This window comes from Urocitellus parryii, chromosome 2 (genome assembly GCF_045843805.1).
Source record: "Urocitellus parryii isolate mUroPar1 chromosome 2, mUroPar1.hap1, whole genome shotgun sequence".
NCBI classification, from domain to species: Eukaryota; Metazoa; Chordata; class Mammalia; order Rodentia; family Sciuridae; genus Urocitellus; species Urocitellus parryii.
In genome coordinates this window covers 84,437,416-84,462,578 of record NC_135532.1, presented here as the reverse complement: position 1 = coordinate 84,462,578, position 25,163 = coordinate 84,437,416, and the positions used below count along the sequence as shown (strand labels likewise).

The 25,163-nt window shown below is 41.0% G+C and overlaps 1 protein-coding gene across 2 annotated transcripts in view; it reads right to left on the bottom strand.

The window, feature by feature from the left end:
- LOC113199601 (phospholipid-transporting ATPase IB) overlaps positions 1 to 25,163 on the bottom strand; it is a 630,500-nt gene that overhangs the window by 19,302 nt on the left and 586,035 nt on the right. For both annotated transcript variants that reach the window (XM_077793137.1, XM_077793139.1), the window contains one exon: positions 20,671 to 20,775. In XM_077793137.1, the coding sequence (XP_077649263.1) occupies positions 20,671 to 20,775 (105 nt within the window). The remainder of the gene's footprint in view (positions 1 to 20,670; positions 20,776 to 25,163) is intronic.

Sequence of the window (25,163 nt, the reverse complement as noted above, 5' to 3'; positions counted from 1 at the left end):
ACAAAGCCCTCCATCTTTCTCCTGAAATCACAGCCTTGATTCACCTTTCTCCTGCAGAAGGTGGGAAGGAGCTGGCCTGCTGACCTTCTCAGATCAAGTCTATGGGAACCTCTTTTTAAATACGGGGAATTCCTGGGGCCACAGGATGGTCAAGTTTTCTGAATAGTCACTTCTCAGACCTGCAAACAATGAGGTGGAGGGAGACTCCCCCACCTTCCTGATTTTAGCCTAGATCCAAAGTTTGCCCTTCCCCACACATGAGAACAATGGCCTCCTTTAAGTGGAAGGAGGCAAGAAAAGAACTCCGAAAGGTGGGAAGGGTTTTTATAAAAAGGCAGAGATAACCTTTGAAATGAAAGATGGTCACAGATAAGAGGAGGAGAAATCCTATCTCCTATCTTATTCAGAAAGATTGCAAGTCCCGGGCCAGCAAGGTAGCAAGAGTCTCTGTCAAAGTAAAAAGGTTATAGTGGTAGAGTTAGTACCCCAGGTTCCATCCCTAAGAGTGCAAAGAATAAGTGAAATAAAATGAAATAAGAGGAGGAGAGAACGAGTACAAGGAAGCAGATGGAGAGCTGGAGGTACAGCTCAATGATAGAGAATGCAGGCTCTGGGTTCCATCCTCGGCATCAATAAATACATAGATAGATAGATAGATAGATAGATAGATAGATAGATAGATAAATGAAAAGGAAAATGCAGAGGAATATGTCAGTCAAACACTTCCGACAGCCTCTCAAGAGACACTGGGCCAAAAACCAATAATACAGTTTCCTGAGGGTGCACCTTACAACTTTCTCGTGTCAAACACTGAAAATAAGAACATGAATTAACAAAGAACCTACTATGGAAAGGTAGAGATCTGGCATAAGAACTTAGCAGTATTTTTTTTTTTCTTTTGCAATGCTGGGGAACAAACCTAGGGCTTTAAGTATGTTAGACAAGTACTGTACCACTGAGCTACACCCCCAGCCCTATATATATATTTTTTTTGATCAAATAGATTCTTTGAAGTGAACCTGCCCTGATTTGAAAAATAAAACATATTTGCATCTTGGGGCTTAAGAAGATTTGGATCATGTTTGAAACTGTTGATCACTCACTCAACACTATTATATCACCTTAAAATAGCAAATCTTGTAGGACTGTTAGGCTGCAAATTAATTGCAATATGAATAACTTTCTGCATATGTCTCTCTACTTTTCCTAGCACTCCCTTCGATGCACACAGGGTCTAGGGCTGGACAGTAAACACCTGATTTTACAAATTCAAATAAGCATCCCAACAAACAGAATAAATCAAAGCTGGCCTCAAGGACCTCCTGACTCAATTGTTGAAGTAATTAAAAAAAGATGAGCTTCACCACCAATTAACCTCCTAAACACTAATTAAAGATAATGAGGGTTCAAGGTGCTTGGCACAGCCTGACCTGCGTGTCCTGCCAGAGTTCACAAACAGGCTGACAAGCCCTCCAAGACTCACAAAGAGGAAAGGGATCGGTGGGTGCTTCATGTCATCTTCCTGGGAGAACACACAGCCCAACTGACAGGGAATACAATAAACTGTCTGCATAAGAATTCCAGACAAGCCATTTTGCAGATCTCAGCTGAAGGAATCTGTCTTATAGGACTTCAGACCACTCTAGTTCAGCTTAGCCCATGGAGAGAGCCAGAGGACTTTGAGAAATTGTCTAACTCTTTGTGTTCTTGAGCTGCCAGAAGTCCTTTCTGGAATAAGGTTGGGTGTGGTAAATAAGCCATCATGAAGGATGAATGAATTGGAGATATGGTGCACTCCGGAGTCGGGCTGCGCCACAGCACACACACACATCTGGAAGCGCTGTTCTGTCATCCATCTCCCACTTCATCTCAGGTGCAGGAGGCGGTATGTGCAACGCAGCCCTAGGTTGACACAGAAAAAGCCATGCAGAAAGTGATTTGTGTGCAGCTGAGCTTCCCTTGCTTTTTAATGAATGTATTCCAACCAGGATGTGGTGCGGACATACACATTCCCATGTGTCGTAATTACAGCAGAAGGGAGGCTGAGCTGAATGAATAAAAAAGCACATGTCTGCCACTTTCGTCACTCGCAGTTCAAGGCCTTTTAACAGCTCCCCTTGCAGGTGCTGGCACCTAGCGTCATCACATCTGAGCCTTGTGACCGCCACCAGCTGAGGGAGACACCCCTCCTCAGGCACAGCTCCATGCTCACTCGTGTGTCAGCTGGGCCCTTCACAGTCACCAACCTGTGCCAGGTCTCCCTTAACTGGCTGAGCTGCTCTGTAGTGAGAGCTAAAATTCCATTTTCTGTAATCCTGGACACGGGTGGATACTTTTATGACTTGGTTCCCTGTAGTTAGAGTTCAGTTAAATATCTGAAAACTTCCCTTGAAACCTTAAAAAATGTCTGCATCATCAAAAACAAAAACAAACAAACAAACAAACAAAGAACGGGTAGTGTTTAACTGAAGGTGTGAAGGTCGGAACAGTGGGTTTAAACTGGCAACGGTGAAAAAGCAAGCACGATGCAATTTTCCAGGTGAGGTCACACCTGTGGAACAGTTCTAAGTGGACCAAACAGGATCCCAGTACATTGTCTGTCACCATCAATTTCAGCTGTGTTGCTATTGAGATTGAAGGTAAATGGACAGGAAAAATAAGCATTGCATTGTCTGGTGTCTTCTGCAGGTTGTCCAGACCAAGAACCATGCCTACAGTTAAGTCACAGTGAGCTAAGGAACTCGATCCCAACCCTGCGTGCCTGGCAGTTGTATGTGGGTGTGGCAATATCTAGCATCCTTTCTAGGCCTTGTGTCTGAAAGAAAAACGGCTTCAAAAAGGTGACTTTGCCAGAGACTTCTTTCATTGCTTTTATTTATTTTTTGGTACAGGACTGAATCTAGGGATGCTCAACCATTGAGCCACATCCCCTGCCCTTTTGATTTTTTTTATTTTGAGATAGGGCCTTGCTAAGTTGCTGAGTCTGGCTTTGAACTTGTGATCCTCCTGCCTCAGCATCCCGAGTCACTGGGATACGCCACTGCACCTGGTGTTTCACTGCTTCTAAATCAGGGTTTACTTAAAACTGATTGGCATGTATATAGACAGTGCTGAAGGGCTTTATTAGAAGGGAAGAACTCGGCCTTCCTCCCAGTGAAACAGTTGCTGAACCTACCTGCCCAGGATTTCTGGCAAACCTTTTCCTTTAACATTTCAATTGTCCATATTATTGCTTGTTCATATTTTCCAGTTGGGAGAAGAGTTTTTATTGAAAAGCCTCAACTCATCCCCAAGAAGAGAGGCTGTCCCAACAGGTCTAGCCACATTACCTTACTCTTGGTACCTTCCCAGTCTGGGGAAAGACTCATGGCAACCAAGGAAGGGATGGTGTTGTAGAAGATAAGGGAAAAAAATAACAAGATTCAGGGCACAGGAGAGGAGAAGAACATATGCCTTTCCTTCCCCAATGGAAAAAAGGCCTTTCAGCTATGAATTCTTTTTGGTGGAGGATGGAGGGACTGGGAATTGAACTCAGGGGTACTCGACCACTGAATCACATCCCAGTCCTATTTTGTATTTTATTTAGAGACAGGGTCTTGCTGAGTTGCTTAACCTCACGTTTGCTGAGGCTGGCTTTGAACTCACGATCCTCCTGCCTCAGCCTCCCGAGCCACTGGGATGACAGGCGTGTGCCATGGAGACTAGCTTCAGCTATGAAATCTTTAAAAAGAATAAATTGAACATTTGAAATCGGTCATTCATATATCATTATTTGGCTTCTCTCTAGATCATCCATAAAAACTATGAAATAAGAGCTTAAAACCACAACTTACCTTCAGAGTCAGAATAATAAATTTTCTGAATGAACAAACAATCCTGGAGAGTGCTGAAATCTAGGAGTAAGGTACATTCTGCTTCTAAGATAAAGAAGGATTCTTACACACTAAAGCCTTGGGGAAAAGTGGAAAGATGGAAAGAGGCTGGTGGGTCTTTGATGGGGATCCATCAGCCATGATGGCCCTCCAACAGGATGTTCAAATAAAATGAGGTAGGTACTTCTCACATCTTGAAGTCAGTGTGATGTGGGGTCTCTGTTACTTGCAACTGAGAGCATTACTGACACAAAAGCAATTCCAAAATAATTAAGAGTCACTGGTCCAAAGAGTGTATGTATGTTCAAGGGAAAGAGCAGGAAGAATGAAGGGAAAGGTTAAGGAAGAGAAAAAGTTGGAACTTAGCTATTTTTTCTTGATCTTCTGACCTTGAGATATACTTAGTGATTATTTTAAGGGTACTTAAATTTTTTTTTTAAATTATAGATGAACACAATACCCTTATTTAATTTATTTAATTTCATTATTTTTAATTTGGTGCTAAGGATTGAACCCTGTGCCCCAAATGTGCTAAGCAAGAGCGCTAGCACTGAGCTACAACCCCAGCCCTTCGGGGTACTTTTGTAGATACAATTCATAAAAGTAATGTTGCTTTTATTATCTTTTCCATTCTTGGAACCAGTACACATTATTTCTTTTAAATGAACAGTTACTCATTAGGTCTTTTATGATAACTTATATTTCCTCGACTCTCCATGTTATTAACACCTACACCCCACAAAGTGCTCAAATATAGTATATGGTCAGCCCAGAGAGGCCACATTCTACATTTGCACCTTTGGTTACTTAGTACTTATGTACAAGGCAGTTAGTAAGCTACAATTTTCTTCGTAAAAGTGTGTGAAGCCACTGTGAAAACCTTTCTGTAACCTAGATTGCTCTCAGAGAGGAGGGACTCTCAGATACAATGTGTGTGTCTTAACACAACCCTGCTTGGGAGAGGAATCTTAGTGACATGTAACTTTCTTGTCACATGGTCAAACTGTAGAGACTTGATGAAGGAAAGGCCAAATGATTCTTTTGATTACTCATAAGACCTCATTCTTTGGTTATTTCTTATAAGCAAAACTTCTAATGACTCCTTGTGGTTTATAGAATAAATCCCCAACTTTTCATCACAAGTCATGAGTTTGCTGTCGCCAATGTATCCACCCTAACTTCTTTCCATGTTTCTGGATTGTCAGCCCTATCATACTGAAGCCCCATCGCTGTTCCCAGACAACTCATCATGTCTACTGAGTCATTCTCTGCAGCTGGGATCTCCCTCCTCTGCCTCACTACCTCCTTAGAACTTCTGATTTTTTTCCCCTGGGCTCTCTTGAAAGTCTATTACGCTCTTAAAACACTTTTCACATTCCATTTCCATTCTCCATCTATTCATCTACTGCCATTGCTGTACTCCTTTTCTACTTCTTCATTGTCCAGATCAATGCTCGATGGCATATTCTAAAGGATGGACACATGCACCTGTCTGGATTAGCATCACTATAAAGGATGACAACAGGGGCCGGGGCAGTAGCTCGGAGGCAGGGTACTAGCCTAGCATGTAGAAGGCCCTGAGTCTTATCCCCAGCACCACTACATAAATAAAGTAAGCAACTACCAAAAAGGAACCCTGTGCAGAACATCCTCAAAAACTGTACTATTACAATTCTGAGGAATAGAAATAGAACTCACCAAGTTTCTGTAAGAGAAATCTACTTTTAGAATGCAACTTTCTACAATAGGAATTGTCCCACTTATAGGAAAATCATAATGTTACTTGTCCAGTAAGTGTTAGGGGGCAAACATTTTTAAGGATTAAGATGTATATGGGTAATGGTTTATAGAGGAAAAAATAATTAAGGGAGGGTTATGGCTTGTGTTGCTCCCAAGTGGGTGGACAAAGTTTTGGCAGAACAAATGATAAATTTTACTGCTAACTCAGGTCTTCCTTTTGCTACTATTTCATTTCCATTTATTGTTCTTGTTAATGGTAAAAGTAGATGAGAAAGGCTGCTGAAGAGGTGTCTGTTGCTAGGAATGTGAAAATATTTTCTGCTCATACATGTAAGCAACACAGAAAATCAAAATGGACGGACAGAAGGTGCATCCCAGAGCCTGTGCAATGTTGCTAATGATGTCATAAGTTGGATATGTTCCAACAAGGCTAAATAAGAACAAAAGTCAGAAGTTGTGAAACCTACACATGGTATGAGCTGCTGTACTCAAGAAACAAATGCAAAGAACAAAGCAGTGATACAAACTATGAAGTAAACCTGATGGAATGGTGTGGTTATGTCCTTTGAGAATATTACATAAAAGACAAAAAAAGTCACCCTGTATGGAAAAATAAGAACTAAGGATCTGAAGTGTACACATGAGGGTGTCTGCTGGACTAATGGAAGAGCCCCCTGAAGATCCTTAACAATTTTCTCAATTTGGAAATGGACAATGTGCTTTGTAGATGGTTCTCTGCAAAAGAGCACAGATACAAACCCATCATCTTGGAGGATATAAGTATATTCTCATTTCCAAATACTGAAGAAACCAAAGTAAAAACCTTGAGGAATGGCAGAAATGCTGTGTTCAGCCGGTTGCATTTTAACTGCAAGGTTTATTGCTGTAAGAAACCGAGATCAAAATGTGGCAGAAATGTGTGACCGCAGCATTTCTCTGGGATATCAAATAAAAGCTTATTTGGATTTTATTCTGAAGAGTGCTTGTGTCCCAGATGCTCCAGGAGACAGAATATCTGCAGATGTTTGGTCATTGGACACAGGCAATTTGTCCTGCAAAATGGCAGCATGCTTGGGCGGAATCCAGCCCCCACAGCTCTTGGCTTTTGAGTGGTTTGGTGCCTGTGGTCTTCTGCAGCATGTGAAAGGCACTGCGCATGAATTGGGAACATGCAAAAGGGCTTTGTCTCCAGGCTGTGACAACTCAGACAATCCTTCGATGTTCAACAGATTTGTGAGGATGGTGAAAAGATGATAGCTTAGACAATGAGCCCAAAGTTCCCTATGACAAAAGTGTTTTCAGCAAGTTCCTGTCCACAGCTCTTTCTTAAAAGCAAATGCTTTTTGAATAGGTGGGACAAAAAGAGGGGTACAAAAGGTCTGGGTGACAGATCACTGCTTTAATAAACAAAACAACTAACATTCTAAAATACCTTGAATATCCAAAATTTCTTCTATCTAAACTCTCTCTCTCATGAACTGGGAGGAATTAAAATTTTGGATTCCACTAGTAATGGAAAGTATATATTTATCAGGAAATTCAATGAGCACATGTAATACTCTTGTTTAAATTATACATTTTAAATCCCCCAAACTTATTCATTTTATGATCCTAAATTAAATGTACTAATAATATTCAAATTACCAAATGTATTTTACTCTCTTTAAAATGTGTATTTCTATTAAAGACTTCACATTTCTTAAGGAATGTGTATCCCTGTGAATTTTGTGACTAGTTGAAATATAGTTAATACATGCTCTTGGAGTTATAGTACCATTTATTATTCCTTCCACAACTAATTTTTAAATTATATTTTGTGTATATATAAAAGATATTTAGCTAAAATAAGAACATATATATGTTTCACATAATACATATCAAATCTTAATATAATGAAAACCACAAACATTTTCAAGTTAACTTGCTTCCATAAGGGTATCAGTTTAAAGTTCTTATTTTTTATCTGACAAATAGATTAGAAAGGTTGTAATTATAGACTACCATTTCTCAAAAATTCTTAAGTGCACACTCATATAAAATAAAACTGGCAACTGGCCTATTCTGCTCAAAGGGCATTATTTGGCCCATGTTCTTGTCTAGGTAAGTGAGTTGTACCACCAGAAACAATTATCACATGATGCTATTTCAGAGAGTGTTAGCACTTACACAAACTGTTGATTGTTTCTGTGTGATAAGAGGTTTAAGCAGCTGTTAGATACAGTCAAGAAAGAAATGAGAAACAGTCTGAGGTTACAAAGTGGACTATGACAACAATTAAAACTGGCAACTAACCTTCATATATCAGGGCTTTTCTCAATTTTGCCCAGAAGAAAACAGAAGTAAGATAACCTATCTTCCACTGATGCTAACTTCAAATTTTGTCATTTTGAAAAATCACCTTTCAAGTTGTGTGCAAGTATGAATGTGTAACAATGAATCTCACTAATATGTATAACGCAGTAAAAACTTTAAGGCCTGGGGAGGTAGCTTAAAGGTAGAGCACTTGCCTAATATGTGTGAGGCACTGGGTTCAGTTCTTATCACCATGTAAAAATAAATAAATAAGATAAAGGTCCATCAACAACAACAACAAAAAACTTAAAAAGGAAAATCACCTCACAGGTACCCCTGACTTTAAAACAAATAAATGCCTTAATTTGAAATGTATAACAAAATCATATTAATGTTTTCTGGTTTTGGAACTTTACCCAACCTTAGAGAATGGGATTCCATGGCTTTAAAATGGTGTGATAATCACCAATTCTAGAAAACTGGGTTATGCATGTCCCTGCTTAAACCCTTCCTGTGGACGTTTTTCCTAGTATCCAGATCCCCATCCTTACTCGCCAAGCGCTGAATGGTCTGGTCCCTGCTGTCTCTTACAAGATTTTGCTAGTACTTTTAGGCACTGGGTCAGATGGAGCACATTCCCCTCTAGGGCTTTCCCACCAGTTTGTTTTGCTGCCTGGAATGCTTCTTCCCCGGATTTGCCCCTGGTTAGCTGCAGTTTATTTATTACTCAGGTTAAATATTGCTGGGACTCAGAAAATACTACCTCAAAGAACTGTGAACCAAAAGAGACTGGGAAGTCTCAGGAGCAAGAAGGTCACTCTAACCTTGCCTTCCTTTTCTGAGTGAAAGATGGTCATAAAGGAATTCTCTGGCCTACCTGGCCTGAAAGTAGATCATAAGACTCTCATTCCAGAGGGGTGCTGTCTACGTGGTGGGGTGGTGGTGGTAGGAATGCTACACAGAGAGGCCCAGAAGAATCTGAAGAGACAGGCCTTGCTGAGTTCCCTCAAGTTGATGACCATTAGGTCACACCTGCTTTGCTACATGACTGGCCATTCTTCATAGAACCTACGTGTAAAAATAAAAGTTCTTCCTGAATCCTTGGGTCTTCATTACTTAAGTCTCTCCTGACATGTAAGACTTAGACAAATAAAGTTGTTGTGCTATTCTCTTATTAATCTATCTTTTGTTATGGAGGGTCTCAGCCATGCACCTTGCAGTGGGCAAGGAGAACATTCCAGCCCAGTCATTCACTCACTGGGTCAGTCCTCTGAACAGCTCTCACTTATTTTCTTGCCCTTCACTGTTGTGACTCCAACTAGCTTTGGCACCCTAACACAGCTGGAACCTGTCTCTCGGGTTCTGGGCCACACCCTGACCTGAAACTTCTTCAATTTTCGATAAATGTCTATCGCATGGATCAATAAATGACTTGCCCTCTATTAGGCCAATCACCAGTTCCATTTGCAATGAAGCCAGCATGTTTATTCATTAGTAACTGTGAATTCCCAGTTACCACCATCTGAGGTGCCTTGAGCCCATCCTCATTTCCAGAGAGAGAATAAACACTGAATAATCACATTTTCACTATCCTGTTAGAAAGGGAAGATTTAACTGGGACTAACTGATTGTTAACATTGAGTTAACAATCCATGCTCTACGATAAGCAGACATTCTGTGTCCTGATCTGCAAAACAGGAGACCCATGATAATGTGTTTTACACCCAAGAAGTGGTTTTTTGTTTGTTTTTCCTGCTTCTATTGGTACAAAAATTTCTCCAAAGGTCCAATAAATATATTGTTAATGCATTGATTCCTACTACAAGGACTGTGTCTCTTAGTGATGACTTTTACATATTCTCTAACTTCTCATCCACAAAGTCAGCTATTTCCAAGCTGGGCCTTACCTGGCTTTCCAGGTGCCAGATAGAGATGGAATTTCCTCACCGTACCACAGAGACCATGCCTGGAGTCTGGATAAACATTTTCTGAATTCTGGGGTGAGAAGGTAGCCTTCAAATATAAACCCCAAATGCCAAGCACTTTTCCTTAATTTTCTTTATTCCTCCCATAGTTCAATACCTCCAAGAGATTCACGTAGAATCATTACAAAAGTTATTTCAACCTGACTCCCAGGATGCCAGAGTCTCCACTTCTTTCCTCAGCTTCCCTGAGGATTTAGGGAGAGGTGCACCAAGAAATGAACCGTTGAATCTGGCTATTCCCAGGTATGCAGATTGTAACTCAGCTGCAGAATGGTGTGCCTGGGCCATCTGATTTCAGCTGGCTGGAATGTTTCACTCTCAAGAGATCTATCACTGTTGAAGATAGGGAGGGAAGGGAAGTCCAATGGAAAAGCAAACAACTTACTGATAATGAAGTAGAGAAGTGATTAGCAGAGCCTTCAGAGACCTGAAGAATTAATTCCTGGCTGGAATGTACAACATCACTATTCAAACAACATGATCTATACAATTAAAAAAAACAAATAAAACACAGCAACAAAAATCCTTTCTACTGCTGCTCAAGTGGGTTGAATAAAATCAACTTTAAAAAAAGGGATTAAAGTATACCATCAATTATTGGAAAGGGGCTCAACAAGCCATCAGCACTAGTTAAGTCTGGGATTAACATTAAATTCAGTAGTAAAAATGATTTGGAGGCAGGAGGGTTGGGGACTGAACCCAGAGCCTCATGCAGGTTACGCAAGCACTCTAATATTAAGCTATATCCCAGCCCCTTTCATTGATTCCTGAAAAGAAGTCTTGTAGCAAATAGAGAAAGTGGACATGAAACTAACTTAAGTCATGCTTAAAAAAAAAAAAATTGTGCTTGAGTCACCCTGGAAACAGCCTGAGGCCATATTACCATCAAACCTTTCAAACCTTTGTCTGACTTTGACCCTCCACTCTCTGCTCCCCTACCTACCTCAGAGAGAGAGATGCCTCTTTCCCTCCCATTGTCTTTGGAGGCATTTCCCAATAAGGAATATTACATCACAGCATTCACAGCATTGGGCAGTAACTAAGCTCCCAATGCAATTTCTAACACATTTAATGCACCATTTTAAAGGTGAGCAGGAAGTCCTTTTCTTGCTTCAATAATCAATGACAACTGGTGTTCACAATTAAACAAAAAAAATTAAACATTAGTCCCTAACAAAGGCTCTTAGGATTTAACACCCATAAAATAGCAAGAGAATCAATTATTTTTGGTTGACATGAGGAGCTTAGGCATTAACTGAATGCTAATGAGGTGTTTTACTTCCTTCAGAGTTTATTTTCCTCCTCTTTCCTGGCCTTCCTGTGCCTAGCGTGTAGTTCCCAGAAATCCCCATTTGGGCAATCCAGTCAGCTTTTCTGTAATTTCCTGGACCATTTACCCCCTTTGTTCTACTAATGTATTTCCTCACCAATTCTGAGTATTTGTCAGCCAAGCTAGAGATTTAACTGGTCTTACCCAGGAGTTTTGTTGATTCTGACTGTTTTCCTAAGAACTCACCCTGTTGTCTGAACTAAAATGTTCAGGCCTTGCCCAAAATTCTTCCCTCCACAAGAGTAAAAGCATTTAATCACTTTCTTTTCGACACCACACCAGACTCCATGGAGGGGATTCTGCACAGAAATCACCTTCCTTAATAAGTCTTCTCTTTTCTGAACTGTGACAAAACAGTTAACAGAACTTTCACCTTTATTTGCTCTGAACTCCTCAAGAGTCTTTGCTTCTGCATTTTGTGGAGGGGAGGGTATGATTTCTGTGCTTGGTCCATGTTTCTCCTGCAGGTAGGGTTTCAAAAAGAACTACATGCAGGTGCTCCCCTCACTTCCTTCAAGTTTTGCAAACAGTTTTGTGAAGCCAAACGACTTGGACCTTTTTCATCAGACCCCACTGGCAGGGTGGCATCCCTCCAGGTCTCCCTGGGGGCTCGGTGGCTTTCTGGCCTTCTAATAAAGATGAAAGAGCAAGGGAAAACTTTAGGTGAGTCTTAGTATCTTGAATTTGTGCCAAGAGGCCTGCAATAAAAAGAGGTTGGTCTTTCTTTTTAGTTGGGTGACAGTGGGAAGAGGTGACTCCTCCTCTTGGTTGGAGGAGGCTTGGTTCCCTGGTTTTCATTGGCAACACATAGTGATCAATGTCATGATAATCAATGTCATGATAAAATGGGACCACACACAATGTCTGTTAAGTCCATAGCATTTAAAGTAAGGAAGTGGGAGCTTCACCAGATTAAGAGAGACTTGAGAAACCCAGAAACCCAGATATTAGTGTGAATCTTGCCTACATTCCAGTATAAATGACCCAGTCCTGAAAAGGCAGGGGCCATCCAAAAAGTCTACTTACAGACTGAGTATTTGACTGACACCAAGAAATGACTGCTGATTATTAGAAGTGATGATGGACACTGGAGTTGCAAATTTACATTTAATAACATAAAGCAGAAGATGTACCCTAACAGATGTTATAATATATAATCTAATATTTAGAGATGCATCCTGAGGATTTGCTTGATTTGCTTCAGCAAAGAAAATAATCAGGGAAAAAAGAGACTAAATGAAGCAACTGTGGGTTTTCTAAAGAAGATGGTGGGACCATCCAAACTTTGAACCGGAAGGGTTGTGCTTCAGAAACTGCCTGTGGCTGCATGGAAGCTAGCTGCAGGGAAGAGAGACGCCTGTAAAGGGGACCTGCCCAGGGAGTGCTGCCTCAGAGGCAGGGCCCTAGCTGAAAGGGCAGAAAGGCCTGGCAGTTTAGGGAAAGACCTGGCAGTTTCTCTAAACTTTGCAAAGATAAAGAGGGAACAGTGAGGCCGCCAAGAGGGAGTCTGTGGTAGGGGAGCAACTCATCACAAACAGAACACAGAATGCTGAAGGGAAGGGCTGGTCCTGCAGGGTGCTGGCCAGGGACACTGCATTTCAAATGGACCTCAGTCGCAGTCAGCAGAAGAGCCTGGAGAGCAGGTGAGAGCAGCCTGGGCAGGACATACCTCTTCTATGCAAAGAGGATTTCGTGGAAGCAGTAATCCAAAGGGTGATTTGGGAAAGCACTAAAATTCTAAACTTGTTAGATCACCCAGTTTCTCCAACCAAAACTCACTCTGTAGGTTGGGTTTGTAGCTCAGTGGTAGAGCACTTGCCTAGCATGTGTGCAGATCTGGGTTACAGCATCATAGGGAAAAACAACAACAAAAATTCACTCATTCACTCTGGCTGCCTACACTACTCTGATGTGCCTGGGATTCAGCTGGATTCCTGCATCTTAACCCAGACTAGGGAAACAGGATGCAAAATAGCACCTGCTGTGTTCACCTCTTCTCTCAATACTCTGGGACAAACCCACAGTTGTTAAGAATGACCACTGAAATTTAACTTACACAGCTTTTAAGTTAGGAGATGAGATGGGTGTTAACACTTTCTGAATGTCTACATATGCTATAGATTTAATATGTATTATTCCATTTAACCCTCAAAGAAAATTTATGATGACAATACAAAAGTTCAGAGAAGTTAATAACCCAGCCAAGGTCACACAGATAAGTAAGTGGCAGGGCTTGAAGCCCAACTCTGGCCTGTCTAGGGCCAGATATAGGGGCTCATTATAATATTTAATATATATTATATATATCATAGGGTATATATCAGATATGATATATATAAAAATATAATATATATATCAGATATAATATATATATATATATATATATATATATATATATATATATATATATATATATCTCAGATATAATAGGGGCTCATTGCTCTGCTTCATGACACAGCCATGGAAAAAATGCAGCTGGAAAGCAAATTAATCTTAACCAGGTGTTGGAAGCAGAAATTTGCTATCTGGTCTGGAGAAGTTTGCCGAAATGATGCCATAATTTCCTATCCTTTTAGCCAATGAAAAACTAATAGCCATTTTAGGAGGAGTAGGAGGGAAAGGGAAAAAAGAGTCAGGCGATGCCAACAGCCAGTACTCTGAGAAAAAAAGTATTTTTTCCTGAAATGATACAAAGTCAAAACTGGAGCAACACCATGCAAAAAATCGGCTATATCTCATAGGCGAGCTTTACTTAAATTCAAGTTCCATTTGGCAGTAGTGCCAATTTGACTTAGAGGTATGACAATACCAACTTCTTAAACATTACTGTTATCATTTTACTTACTCTTTATTTTGCAGCACTGGGGATGGAACCCAGGGTCTTGTACATGCTAGGCAACCACTCTACCAGCCCTTGAACATTAAAGATCGAAAGAGCCAGACAAGGTGGTACACTCTTGTAATCCCAGTGACTTGGGAGGCTGAGGCAGCAGGATCACAAGTTCAAGGCCAGCCTCAGCAACTTAGGCTCTAAGCAGTTTAGCGAGATCCTATCTCAAAAAATTAAAAAGCGCTGGGGATGTGGCTCCGTGGTAAAGCCCCCTTGGGTTCAGTCCCAAGTACCAAAAAATAAGTGAATAAATAAATCTGTTTAAAGATCACAGCATAATGGGTGTTTTGAATTGAGAAGTAAGAATGTGTTGGAGAGTTTTTGCTTTTTAAAAAAATACAATCAGTTTTAAAGAGCACCAGGAAAGTCCTGCCTGGAGCAGAGGAGTCATCTTTGGCTTGTTTAAAAATCTTGCTGCTGTGTTTCAGGCACCGTCCGTCCCCTGTTTCTCAGCAGATAGCACTCTATTAGGATGTCCCTATGGCTGCCTGAAGCTTGTCCAGGGCCCTGAGGTTTAGAAGCAGCCTGGATGAAATGGAGCAGGACAGCAGGAGGGCACAGGGCTGCAGCGCCCAGGCAGGGGAGGGAATCGGATTTCTCTCCTGAGGTCCCCAGAGGCCTGGGCTGTCTGGTTATCCTGCCCAGCAGCCTCAACCCCCAGTCACAGAGCCACGCATCAGTGTTCACAGAGAACACAAAACCAAAGGGAGACAGGTGATCGCCCAGCAGCAGGCTCAAGGCCAGCCACATCAGGACCTTCATGGCAGACAGAGAGAGCCACACACGGGGGAAAGCACTTAAGTGAAAGAGAATCCACCCCTTCCTGGCAAAGGTAGGTAGAGCAACCAGCACCATCCGACTTTGAAATTGGAGAAAATCAGCCCAAAGCCCACTCACTCCCACCAACTGTGACGAACAGGGAGAAAGATCTAAAATGAAACAGGGATCTTCTGGTTGTTTATTTAGATTAAATGTGACTCAACAACTAGATGTTTTCATAAAATACTCCATCTTGTCACAATACCTAAAATATTACTACAGAACACCTGTACCCCATATCAAATAAGAAAAAACATTAATGGAAAAAAGTTTGATATCTTACGTGACATATTGGACATTTGTTTATATTACCTCTATAAAGTAAGTAGCCCTTAGGTTTTCTTCCACTAGAATTTTTTTTCATGAATTACACTTTAGGAATAAATAAGGGAAAATATAAATATGTTACAAAAACCCTAAAATCAGTAATTCGTCAGTTAGCTCTTCATTTCTTAAACACACAAAAAATAAAAAATATGCAGGGCAGATCATTCTACACCCAGCATCAGGCCCCCTGCTTTTCCTCGGTGAGGGTGAGGATAACTGGGGACGATGGTTTGGAGAAAGTATCAGTCCAAATGTGGCTCTCTGTACCTGCCGTAAACTTGAGCAAATGTCTAAAGTCTATATGTTCAAGAAAGCACACATCAAGGAAAACACTCCTTTAAGAAGGACAAACTGAAATCAATACAAACCTTTTTATTCCTTACCTGAAACAATTTTTTACTTTTCTGTATTTCTGTGCATATCTAATTCTCTGATCTCAGTGTTTCTCATTATCAGCTTACCTTATTAAAGTCATGAGAACATGCTTACGGATGCATAAATTCCACAGGTTAATTTTTGGAAGACAAGATTGGCTAATGAGAAAGCGTAGAAGCAGGTTAATGAGAATTTAACATTTCTCAAAATAGGGCAGAAGTTGGGAACTCAGATAAGGTCTATTAAAATGTTAGGTTATTTTCTTGAATGGATAAGACATAAAGGGAACCTTTGAATCCGCAGCCACCATTTCAAAATTATAATTGTCAATTTGGCAGATGAGAAAGGTTTTCAAAGATCAATACATAACAATTTTTGTTCTATTCCCTATACATTTCTAAGAAAAACTATTAGAATGTGTGCCCTTGGGTTGGACCTGGATGCTGTGAGGGGGCAGAATGTCTTTATTGGGCCCCTGAGGGATGCTGTCAGAACTCAGTGAAGTCATCTTCTTGTGGTTGTGCTGCCGAGGACCCTGGGTGCAGAGGCTGGGCTGGGGCAGCAGGGCAGGACCAGCTCCTACCTAGCCTGCGCATCTTTGCAGGGGTAGCACAATGCCTCTCTACTGGTGACTTTATGATAGCTCTATTCTTTTTTAAAAATATTTTCATTAGTTGTAGATGGATCTTTATTTTATTTGCTTCTTTACAAGTGGTGCTGAGAATAGAACCCAGTGTCTCACACATGCTAGGCAAGCGCTCTACCAATGAGCCACAACCCCAGCCCCATGTTAGCTCTATTCTTAAGTGATAAGATAAACTGTCCCACCCCCACCCCCCGCCCCCCAAGGCTGAGTGACAGCACTCTCTCAGCTTCTCTCTGTGGCCACTTCCAAAATGAGCTGGACACCTCCTCGGGCACCAGATCTCCTTTCTTTCATTGATGCCATTTCCATAGACTTTTGCATTTTTAGCAGGTCAGTTAACAAATATTCACAGAGTTTCCACTATGTGCCAGACTAACAACCAGAGAGGAATTTTAGAGTAAAAAGAAAAATTAGGTGAGGAAGAGAAGAAGGAATGGAAAGGCAAGAAATAGGAAAGGTAAGAAGTGGCAAAAATACTTAGAATCTCAAAGAGGGAGTCTGTAAAATCTTTACAAGAACTGAACTGGTCTCTAATCTCAACCTCCCCCACTTGCCCTTCCCAATCACCCCTCCCAGAATCCAAGCAGGTGTGAAAAAATCAAATGAAGGTGATAAAAGAACAATTGTGGGGCAGCTCTCAGGAGGCCAAGCAGGACAAATCGCCTCTTGAAGAGAGCAGCATGCCACCATTATCTAGTTTGCAGATGGACCACCCAGAAAATCTGGAGCAATTAGGAGGGAAACAAACAAAGGGTGGGTGCTGAGGGATAGCCACCCCCACGCTATATTGTAGCTAGCAATCCCACAGTGTAGCACAGGGAGGAGAAAAGGAATCAGGCTGTAACCATGTGGGTGCATGCACACACACATATACACCCTCATACACAACATGTGCATGCACACACAATCACATCAATTACAAAGTTGTGCAAATTACCAAGGGACCAGAACAGAGATTTTTTTTCAAAAGAAACCCCATTTAACTCTGTCTTCTGATATGCACTGGAACATTTAAAAGTTAATTTTGAGGGGCTGGGGATGTGGCTCAAGCGGTGGCGCGCTGGCCTGGCATGCGTGCGGCCCAGGTTCGATCCCCAGCACCACATACCAACAAAGATGTTGTGTCCGCCGAGAACTAAAAAATAAATATTAAAAATTCTCTCTCTCCTCTCTCACTCTCTCTTTAAAAAAAAAAAAGTGAATTTTGAACAGGATAGGTAGATTTCTAAAATTATGTTCTCAGACAGAGACCAGTATAGTAGTGGCAGGGAACCAGGGAGAGAGAGGATGGGAGGGAAAGGGGAAATACTAGGGAAGAATATTGACCAAATTATATTGTTATACTGTGTGTATACAAATATGTAACAGCGAATCCCACCATTATGAGTAATTATAATGAACCAATAAAAAAAACAAACAAACAAACTAAAGCACCAGAAAAAATAAAGTTATAAATCCACATTCTAGGGGTAAAAAAAAAAAAAAAGTTTTGAGGGCTGGGAATGTAGCTTGCCCAGCAAGTGTGAGGCCTTTGGTGTGATCTGCCAGCACCACTACACACACCAAATAATTACTTTCTTTTTATCAACAAGCAAAGATGGGGCTCATGTTCTCTTTTAGGATTGACAGCCCAGGCAGGATTCCCTTCAATATTACCACTCTCTGGCCAAACTGGATACTCACAGCTGCCATGCTGCATCCCCATGAGGGCTCAGGCAGCCTGCTGTGTTGTTGTGTACTATTTCATAAGCCTTACGCACCCCACCCAAAGTATTCTCATCATATGACCATCTTGCTCAAGGTCACACAGCTAAGCGACTCAGAATTCAAATGCCGTCTCCAGATCACTGAGAAATCTCCCTCTAAACTGAGTTGGTTTGTTTCTGCACAGTCTTGTTTGTGCCTCTGCATGCACGTCCCTCTAGCTGAAATACACTCTGATTGCTGCTCTCTACTCATTCCTTCACTTCCTCAAAGCCTTGCTGGCGATCCCATCTCCAACATGAATTCTTTCTTGGTAACACCAGGCAGATGGCCTGTTGCTGACTCTTCTGAATGTACTCCTTATTGACCCCATGACAGAACTTCAAAAGCCCTGCCACATATCCCAACAAGCTTGTGAAAGCACATTCTCTTACTGCATTATAGGCAATGCTTTCCTGCAAAATGTAGTTTAGGATTTAGAGTTTAGAATTTTGCTTTGAAATTCCCAGTTTACTTAGAAATTACTTATGCCTGAGCCAGGTGCAGTGATGCATGCACCTGTAATATGAGCTATTTGGGAGGCTGAGGCATGCAGATCACAAATTCAAGGCCAGCCTGGGCAACTTAGTGATAGTGATACTCTGTCTCAAAAAAAAAAAAAAAAAAAAAAAAAGGGATGGGGATATGGTTCAGTGATGAAGCAACCCTGGGTTCCAAACCCAGTACCAAAACCAAAACCAAAAAATTAAATTACTTATGTTTGTTTAGCAATCCTATTATGCTTAAGAATTCATGAGGTGCAAGAAGACCTGCAGACTGCTTCCAAATGTGATAAAACTTATTGTGCTTATTAAGTTTTTAACAGGTATTGAGACAGGTAGACATTTTATAGAGCTTTTAAACATTTTCCAATTTCAATTTGCTGTGGGGTTCCCCTAGCTCAACTTTGAAACCTACAAATGGAATTTTTTTTTTTCAGGTCTCAAAAGAATGCTGCAAGTTCCTGCCTCCACTGTCTGACAGATAAAGCAGCCCTGCCCATGCCTTAGCCTGGTGCTATACTGCACAGTAGCTACATGCAGACCTGCTTGCTATAAACTCAGCCCCCTGTAAACTCAGCCTCCACATATTCACCGTTTTAAATTTATCGAAAACAGTAATTTTTGTCTTGGTGTCTAGTAATTTTTTATGGTAATTAGCATGACTACCACACAATGAATGCTTAAAGTACTCACTTATTAGAAAACAAGCCGTAAATAAAACCCCAAACCATGACTTCAACTATATCCTCTGAAATCTCTTTCCTAAAACATCTAGTTATTTGAAATAATATTCCTAAAAACTTCTCAAAATATTTGTTCTCCTTCTTTTAAAAAAGTCTGCTTTGTCTTAATTTCTTTAAAAAGATAGTACAATATCCAAATAAGTACAATATAAAACAAAACAAAGCAGGAATCTCTAGATTTATTAATCTTCTAGATCTTCGTTTCATTAACAGCTACAGATTTCTTTTTAAGCAATTAAAAGGAAAAATGGTACAGAATTTTCTAGACATTTCATATACCCAAGATAGCATTGGCTTTCTAGTACTCAGATGTTCCCAGTCCCAGGGAAATCTCCTTCGGTAATACAGTTTTTAAACAAATGCACTTGACAACATTTTAGTCTATGTGATGAAATAAATACTACTCACACAGCATACTGCTAAGTGCTGGAAAGAGCAGGCTGATCCTCCAAAAGGCAAGGACAGCCAGCAGCAGCTTCTGTGTCATAGTTCCCAGGAACTTTTTCAACTCAATAGAAAACAGTAATTCATCAAAACAACCCCCAACCCCAGGTACAACTGAAGTACTCTGTAACAGACTTACACAAGTAAGTAAAAATATGCTTTATTCAGCATGCACAACTTCATGACAGATGCTCAACCTTGGGTACAATGGTTGGGTCTGAAATTAAAAGCCTGACTTTAAGATCCTCTTTGGTAAGACTGCTAAACATGCACTCTTCCACCTTGAAATAGCATGTTCCAATGTCAATTCTCTGCATGTAGTTTTTTTGTTCATGCCGATTTTAATTTGTATTTGAGGTGTCCTCCAAAAGCTCCTATGCTAATATGGGCGGTGCAATGATTAGATAATGAGAACTGAAACTTAATGAGTCCATCCTGGTTCAAATGGCCTAAGTGGGTGGTAACTAAAGGCAGGTGGGGTGTGGGAGAAGAAAGTAGGTCCCTGGGAGTGTGTCTTTGGCCCCAGTGCCTCAGTCTCTTTCTCTGCTTCCTGGTTACCATGAACTGAGTGGCTTCCCTCCATGCTTTTGCCATGATGGTCTGCTTCATCTCAGACCCAGAGCAATGGTTGACCGTGGCCTGAGAACTGTGACACAATGAGTCAAAATATACATTTTCTCCTCTAAGCTGTTGTTGGGTATTTTAATCACAGCAACAAAAAGCTGACTAGTACAGTGTCCAAACCCAATAAAACCCCCAGTCGTAGAGGTGGGACTGGGCCAGATAGGTCAGAGGGTGCAATCTAAATCTCACTGTGATGACATTCTTAGACAGTAACTCAAAAGCTTAAACCTGAGCACGCTGCTCTCTTCAGAAACTGAGATGAAGAAACACAGGAAGGAAACTAGGGAGGAGGGCCAAAAGCACTATGTCCTTTACACAATCTGATGGAACTACCCACCTCTTTCCATTACTGTCCCGCAGCATGGCTTTCCCCATCACTCTGGTCTTGGTTTCCAGCTCCTGTACCTCCTCCAGCAACGTCTTTTTGTAGGTATGCTTGGCCCTGTATCAGGAGGAGAAGAAACCAAGAATATGGCCTGTCAACTTGACACATTTGGGAAGACTGGTCACCTCCTGCCCACCACTCCTGGAGCCCTCTGGACAAGGCAGACACTCCAGAAGATGTTCCAAGTCTTCTTCCTGTGGTTCCTTGATCCTTACCCAATGGCCATCAGAGAGCCCAGGGGTTAGCAGTGCCTCCTCCTTCTTCAGTGTGAGAAGGGCCACTGTCATAGCAGTAATGGGGTTTACGATACCAGAGTACTCTCTTTTATTTCCTTGTTAAATAAATCTTGCATCTGTGCCCTGAAATTTTTAAACAATTGAGCCTCAACAAAGCTAAAATTGAGCTACTGGTTGGAAATGATATAGATGGAAAAAAAAAAAAAGATATTTCACAAGGTGTAGACTAGATGAGGGAAAAGGAACAAGGTAAAATGAAAGGCCTCATATATTAGCAATACTTTCCAGGCTCCTTTATTATGGAAAGTGCTGCATTAGTTTCTTTTCAATATAAATAAAGGTGAGAACTGCAAGATATAAAAAGAACAACTGAGCACATCTGTACAGAAGTGAAGACCGTGATCTGGGAACATTCTGAGGATGTGGGCTATTTCCGCAGAATCACATTCTCCTGCTGCCTGACTTCTGCCTTCAGGGACAGAAAGCCTGTTAAGATAAGGCCGAGTCATCTAACACTCCACGTTAATCTATAATGGTGTATTAGCACCAAGATACTGTATATGCTTCTGTCATCCTTTCCCACAAAGTAAACAAGAGAAAAACCACACAGGTTTTAACACATAATACCTTAATTACTTCAAACAGTGTCCCAAGACTCAGGATTGATAAAATACCACAGTTCAAAGCAGACTCTGTGGAATTTTAATTTAAGCAATAAATGAGAAAACAGCCAACATCTTGCAGGAAAGGAGATAGTTGCAAAGGATGTTAAAATGTGTACTGTTCAATATTACTGAGTAGCTGGGTCCCAAGCTTTACCTTTTATCTCCTGGGCTTATGGGATTGTATTGATAATAAGCCAACTGAGTAGCTTATTATCAGAGTCCCCACCCCATTCAGAGTCATCCCACATATATAGGTTCCAGAGCTCGTGTCTGGCTGGTCCTGAAGAATGAATCTGTGTTCTCACTTTTTTCAGGACCATCCTCACTCCATCATCCTATCTTCCTCCTGCACAGGACTGTCAACCTCTAGATCAGCCCCCACTGTTAACTTCAGGACCACCTGTATCAAAGTGTCTCTCAGTAATTTGATAATATACCCACTAGGCTGGCTCCTGGGAGCTAGCCTGGAAAGGCTACTGCTATCCAGGAACACAGTATTGCAATGCTGGGAATGATCAGGCTATTCTTTGTGCATGTAAACACTTGAATAAAAAGGATGCTAGCAATTTGGAACCATTTTCTGGAGCACCTTTTCCTAATAAGGTTGAATTAGAAAAATGAGTCTGAAATCTTCGTTGTCAAAGTCTACATGAATAGACAAAAATTTCAATTATGGGTTATTAAGGCAGACTTCTAAGTATTAGCCACTGGTGTGTAATTTAGGTTTCATTGTAAGCCAGGTTCTGGATTGCAGCTTTGACAGAGAATAAGCCCAATTATCTGTCAAGGGCTTATCCCCAGTGACCCAAGGCTGGCTGTTTGTCACCCCACTCAAGACGCCAGAGACCACAGAAGGGTCAGAGTGAGGGTGACTGGTTACTGACAGGGAGTCCCTTTGAGCTTTCAGATACAGCTAAGGGTATCTCTTAAAAGAAATAGCTTGGTTTAGGATCTTGAACTTTTCATCTTTGTGAAATGTTTTTCTGTTCTCTTTTTGTGTGTAAAGACAGCAAGTCTGAAGGAAATGTTAAATTCTAACTGTAGATGAAAATGGAAATACAATGTACTTCAAGAGAAACTGGTTTAGTTAGAATGTTAAAAAAATCAAGGCCCATTTATATATATATATTGCTTATTACCTTTTATTGCCATTTAACTGCCTATCTGGGATTATAAGAAGGAAATGAAGTCATTCTGGAATTGGGGAATGTATTGTGTGATGCCTGGTAAAAGGCAGGAGATATAGTTCAAGAAAAGGAAACTGGTTCCTCTCTGCTCAGTGGTCTTGAACTTGTATTATTTTTATAAAGCAAAACTGACAGATTTCTCCTAGATGAGAATCTGTATGTGGCAGCTTACCTAAGCATGCTGTCATAGGTAAACATTTGGAAGAGTGTAAGCTAAAGGGTGTTAAAATAGTTTTGGGCAATTTACACTTCATGCTTCTAATAGGACTGCTCATTAGCCATATATCACATGTGATCAACCAATTATTTAATAAAAGATAGGCTGGTTTGGTCCTTCATAAAAATTCTAGTGAACAGAATAATAGGGCCAGCATTTTATGACAATCCAAATCTGACTAAAGATAGTCTAATAATGGATCTTCATCCAGAAAGTTGACAGACTTCATGGAAAAAAAAAATGACTGAATTACCTCATTCCGTTTCTCTCTTCTTAACAGTCCAGGTCCTGAATCAGAAGTGAGAGACTGGGCAAAGAGAGGGGGAAAATGTGGAAAGATGGAGCAACTCGCTCACTTTCTTAGGTGCTCACAGAAGTCTATTTGAATAAGGCAGCAGCCATTTGCTGGGATTTTAAAGCCCTTTCAAAAGAGAACATAACCATCCAGGTGAAATGGTGCACACCTGTAACCCCAGGAACTCTGGAGGCTGAGACAGTAGGATTGCTGGAGCCCAAGAGTTTGGGGCCAGCCTGGGCCACAAAGAGAGACCTCATCTCAAAGGAAAGAAAGGAAGGAAGGAAGGAAGGAAGGAAGGAAGGAAGGAAGGAAGGAAGGAAGGAAGGAAGGAAGGAGAGAGAAAAGAACAAGAGTGGACAAGCATTACCACAAAATTCAAGACCAAAGAAATAATTCTTTGAATATTCCAAGGCAAGACTGGAACATCCAGCAGTATTGTCCGAAGATCCCTACCATTGCCATGCCCAGCCATGACCCAAGTTCTGCAGAGCTGGGAGTTGAAGCACATGGGTGGGTTTGAACCCAGCTGCTCATTAATTCATGTTCACTAATTTAAAACTCTTTGGAGGTTCAAGGTGCATCATAGCAATAAATATCTGACAAATGAAACCATTTGATGGGTGCTTGTGGACAACCAGGATTAACCTTTTCATTGTGTGTGTAGGAAGGGGTAGGGGAGAACAAATCCTATAAAAACAGAACATGTTTTCTAAAGGTGCAGTTCATAGGTAAGCACTATGGCCTCCCCAGAGGTGAGCATTCATAATATGATTTCTCCCCTTGGGATGGATGAGCCTCCAAATTTATTTGCTTGCACAAATATTTCAGAGTTGGAGTATGAGATACAATACAGGCCTCATGATCAGAGGGGACAATGCCCAAAGATATTCTCAAAATTCTTGTTTTTGGAGAGGGGATAACTGTAGTTTAGACATTAAACAGACATACAAATTGGGCATATTTTTTGGACAAGTGCCCCAGAAGACTATTTTCCCAAATAAAATGAGATAAAAACACATTTCAGGAAGTATGCCAGAATCTGAGCTGTCACTCCTGGGAAAAGTTGTATTTGGGCCAATGCTAGGACTGGACATAAGCCTGTAAGGCCAACCTTCCATGCTTGCTCTCAGCTTCCACTGGAACCTTCTTTGCGGGGCCTTGGTCCCTGCTTCAAACCCAGCTGGCAAACTCCTTGGAAAGGAAATGACACTTTACTCTTTCCATATGGTGGAGCTGGAAGCAGTGTCATTTGGCTTATCATTTTTAAAATGTAAATAGTGCTAATTTTATAGCTGGGTACTACAAACACAACCCAAAACAAGTCCTGTTGAGGGGATTTGGAATGCACTGGAAAGGATCCAGAGAACAGATAGGGAGGCATGTAGACATTTTAATCTACAAACACTCTCTTTGAGTGGAAGAAAGATTCTTTTGCTAAAGTCTCATTTGGCAAAAGTAGCAATTAAAAAAAAAAGTTCTCACAACATTAATTTAGGATAGCTGGATTGGGGACATAGCTCAATAGTAGAGTACTTCACCCAGCATGCACAAGGCCCTTCGGGTGAATCTCCAGTACCGCAAAAAACACATTCTCAACTTTAAGATAGCAGAAATAAGACAGTCTGAGACTAATGTATACGCATGTTATTAATTCTCAATCACTTCACATTGAAAAAAAGCTCTCTGATGTAGCTAAGGCCATGCTGCCATGCTGTATTTATCTAAAATGGACGCTCTTACAACACTGAATTGGACAAATTCAGCTAGGGGATAAACATACCGTGTGCCACCACTGGGCATACTCCTCAAAAAACAAACATTTAATTTTGATTAATTTAAATT